This window comes from Arachis duranensis, chromosome 5 (genome assembly GCF_000817695.3).
Source record: "Arachis duranensis cultivar V14167 chromosome 5, aradu.V14167.gnm2.J7QH, whole genome shotgun sequence".
In the NCBI taxonomy this organism is placed as follows: Eukaryota; Viridiplantae; Streptophyta; class Magnoliopsida; order Fabales; family Fabaceae; genus Arachis; species Arachis duranensis.
The window spans coordinates 21,111,464-21,115,408 of NC_029776.3; the positions used below are offsets into that span (position 1 = coordinate 21,111,464).

General features: G+C 40.7%; 1 protein-coding gene across 1 annotated transcript; it reads left to right on the forward strand.

Moving 5' to 3' along the window:
• Positions 1-1,143: 1,143 nt before the first annotated feature.
• On the forward strand, positions 1,144-1,695 carry LOC107488681 (uncharacterized). Its single transcript, XM_016109453.1, has one exon. It carries the CDS (start codon positions 1,144-1,146, stop codon positions 1,693-1,695), a length of 552 nt encoding a protein of 183 aa, XP_015964939.1.
• The last annotated feature ends 2,250 nt before the right edge of the window (positions 1,696-3,945 follow it).

Here is a 3,945-nt window from a genome sequence, read left to right on the forward strand (position 1 = left end):
GTTATGACGTGTTTTGGGCGTTCAACTCCGGATCATGACGTGTTTCTGGCGTTTAACTCCAGACAGCAGCATGTACTTGGCGTTCAACGCCAAGTTACGTCGTCTTTCTTCGCGCAAAGTATGGACTATTATATATTTCTGGAAAGCCCTGGATGTCTACTTTCCAACGCCGTTGAGAGCGCGCCAATTGGACTCCTGTAGCTCCAGAAAATTCATTTCGAGTGCAGGGAGGTCAGGATCCAACAGCATCAGCAGTCCTTTTTCAGCCTAACTCAGATTTTTGCTCAGCTCCCTCAATTTCAGCCAGAAAATACCTGAAATCACAGAAAAACACACAAACTCATAGTAAAGTCCAGAAATATGATTTTTGCCTAAAAACTAATATTATTCTACTAAAAACCAATTAAAACATGCTAAAATCTACATGAAATTACCCCCAAAAAGCGTATAAAATATCCGCTCATCAAGTTGCTACCTTCTACCGACCCAACCAAGTTTCCCAATCTCTACTGTGAGCTTCGATTTTCCAAATATAGAACAACAAAGCTGAATACTGAGAAGAAATTGCTCCTACCCAATGATGTGAGACGGTCCATTACTAGTCGCATCTTAGAGTTGGGTTTGGACTTTGTTGATAGAGATTTGGGAGATGTCAACATTTCTTGGGTGAAGGAATTTTACTGCAACTTCTTCCGTCCCACTTTAGATTCGGTTCAGGTAAGGGGTAGAGAGATCATGATTACCGAGACTGCCATTGGGGAGGCATTACAGTGTCGGCACATTCCTGATGACACGTGTGCCCATCAGCAGGCAGAGATGGCTATCCATACCATGACTTTTGACTATGAGGCGCTTAGGCGCGTGATTGGGTTACCAGATGCTACTTGGGTCATGGATGCGACCAACACCAAGCCTAAGGGGATGTTGTTTGCTCACTTGACTAGAGAGGCCAGGACTTGGCAGATGATCTTTGCCCACTATGTCTTGCCTACCACTCACTTCTCTGAGATCCCTATGGAGATGCTTCTGCTGATTGGGTGTGTTATGGAGGGGAAGGACGTCTCTTTTCCTCGACTTATCCAACAGTGCGTGTGGCGGGTGCATATTCGTGGCCTACTTCCATTTCCTACCTTGGTCACGAGTATGGCGGCCCTAGCTGAGGTCCCCTGGCTGGACGATGATGTGATACCACCACCCCCTGATGCAGATGACAGGGAGATTACTATTCCTTGGGGTGGTTGGGTGCACGAGAAGCCCCCTGCTAGACGCCGTTCTAGGGCTAGAGCAGTAGTGGGAACACCTTCACCATCAGCCTCTACAGCAGCCCCATCCTCTTCTACAGCCGCAGCTCCATCTTCATCTACAGCTCCACCTTCAGTCCCTGAGCCTACTTACCTACTGGTCCAGTGTCTATTCCGGTTTTTAGAGCGAGAGAGACTCCATGTCAGACGCCGATTAGATCGGATGGACCAGGCGCTTATTTCTCTGGGTGCTGAGTTACCTCCGCTTCCCGACTCTCCGGCCTCCGATGAGCTGGATCATCAGGAGGAGGATGCGGAGGCACCGACTCAGCAGGATGCACCTCCAGTTGCTTCTGACACCACCGAGCCACCACAGTCCCATGAGGAGCCCGTCCCACCGCCTCAGACAGATTCAGCACCTACCGTTGTACCTTCCACTGATCCTCCGGTTTAGCATCGAGGACGATGCTTGATCTTAAGTGTGGGGAGGGAACCAGTGAACATTTTAGCAATTTTCTTAGTTACCGTATTTTGTATATATTTTGATGCATTTTGAGTTTACTTTGGATACTTTTACTGCTTATTTTGGATTTTAGATATTTTGATGCTTATGGATATTTTTAGATGTTTTGGATGATAGATTCTATACTTTTAGTTGGATTTTTCTTTATACATTTTTGCATATCTCTCTTTTTAGTTTGTGGTTGTGATTAGAAATCATACTTTGAATTGCAAACACTTAGTCACCCTTTTTGCATAAGAAATTGGTTTTAAGCGGAAAAGGAAAGGGTAAACTAAGGAAATTTTTGAATTTTTCAATCACAACAATGCTTAGTCAAATATTGAGATTTTTCAAGAAATTTAAATATAGGGTACCAACCCAATTGATTGAAAGAAAATTTTTGGTGAAACTTGCTTGAACTCATACTTTGTGAAGCATGTATTGAATTAAGAACACAAGCTTGTGAGACTCGAGCCTATTGATGTGGTTACATTTTATAAACCACCTATTTTCCATTCTTGTGTGAAATTGTTCTCTTTCTATGATTATGATCCTTGATTTGCTTGATTCTATATGTCCATTTATTTCTTGTATTTGTGCATTTGTATGATTGAGGCCATTATTTCATTAACCTACTTACCCAAATAGCCTACCTTTTACGCCCCATTGTTAGCCAATTTTGAGCCTATGCTTAACCAACTTATTCTCATTTTAGCACATTATAAGCCCAAGGCGGAAAACCAATGAAAAGTCCTTGTTTGGATCTTTGATTAGCCTAGGCTAGTGAGAGTGTTTATTATTCAAAGTTGGTGAGGCTTGGGAACATTGGATGGGATAAAAAGGGTAGTACACTTTCATATTTTAGAATTGGGAACATATCCATGTATTGATCAAATGTAAAACCTTATGCATTGAGGTTCTTGTATATAAAAAAATGAGAAAAACAAAAGAATAGAAAAGAAAAAAAAAGAAAAGAAAGAAAGAAAGAAAAGAAGAAAAATAATAAAAAGGGGACAAAATGCCCCAAAGTGAAGTTCAATACAAAAAGGAATCAATGCATAAGAGTTATGAATTAAAGAATAGAATGCATGAATATGTAAGAAGAAAAGAAAAAGTGAAGAATGGGTAGTTAGAATAATTTGAACTTGTATAGGTCATTATATAGGTTAGGTGGGAAAGTCTATACTAATCAAAGATTCAAATCCTAGTCCACTTAACCATAAATGATCCTACCTTAACCCTAACCCCATTACAACCTAAATGGAAGACCTCATGATGAATGTATGCATGCATTGAATAAGTGTTGATTGTTAGAAGAAAATCAAATTTTGGAAAGTTTGAATAGAAGAGAATTGAGTGAATTAACCCTTAAACACTTGAGTGAATAGAGCGGATACACATCCGGTGAGGGTTCAAAAGTTCAATTACATATATTCACCCATATTATCTATATTCTTGCAAGTTTGAACTCTTTTTGATAATTCAGTACAATTGTGGTTTGGACTTAATTCCTATTGCCCTAACTATTGTGCTTACACATGTTCTCTTGGGAATTGGTTTGTTTGAACTAAGCATTTGCATTTACTTTAGGTAGTTGCATTTAGATAGGACTCATATAATTAGTTGCATTCAATAAATGTCACACCCCTTAGTTCCTTCTTATTTTAGCATGAGGACATGCTAAGGTCTAAGTGTGGGGAGGTTGATAAACCCCATTTTTAGGGTTTATCTTGTATTGAATTTAGAGTGTTTTGATAACCTTTTGTCACATTTAACCTATGAATTAGCATGGTTTTGTTATCTCTCCCATATTTATGCTTAAGTGTAAAAACATGCTTTTTAAGCCTTATTTTGATGAATTCTAATTTCTCCTTGATTCCATAAGATGCCTTGATGTGTTTGCTAGTAATTCCAGGACTGAAATAGGCTAGGCATGGATCAAAGGAGCAAGGAAGGAAGCATGCAAGTGGAGAGAAGCACAAAAGACAAAAGAATTTATCTCGGCCAAGCACGCGCACGCGTACAAGGCGCTCGCACGCACATTGCAGAATCAACCAGGGACGCGCACGCGTACCGTGCGCGCACGCGCCAGTGACAGCACATGACTTCATTAAAGCAACACATGCCTGGCGATTTGAGAGGGTTTCTGAACCCATTTTAGGCGCCAATTGCTAGGAGAAAGGAATAAAAGGATCAAGGATT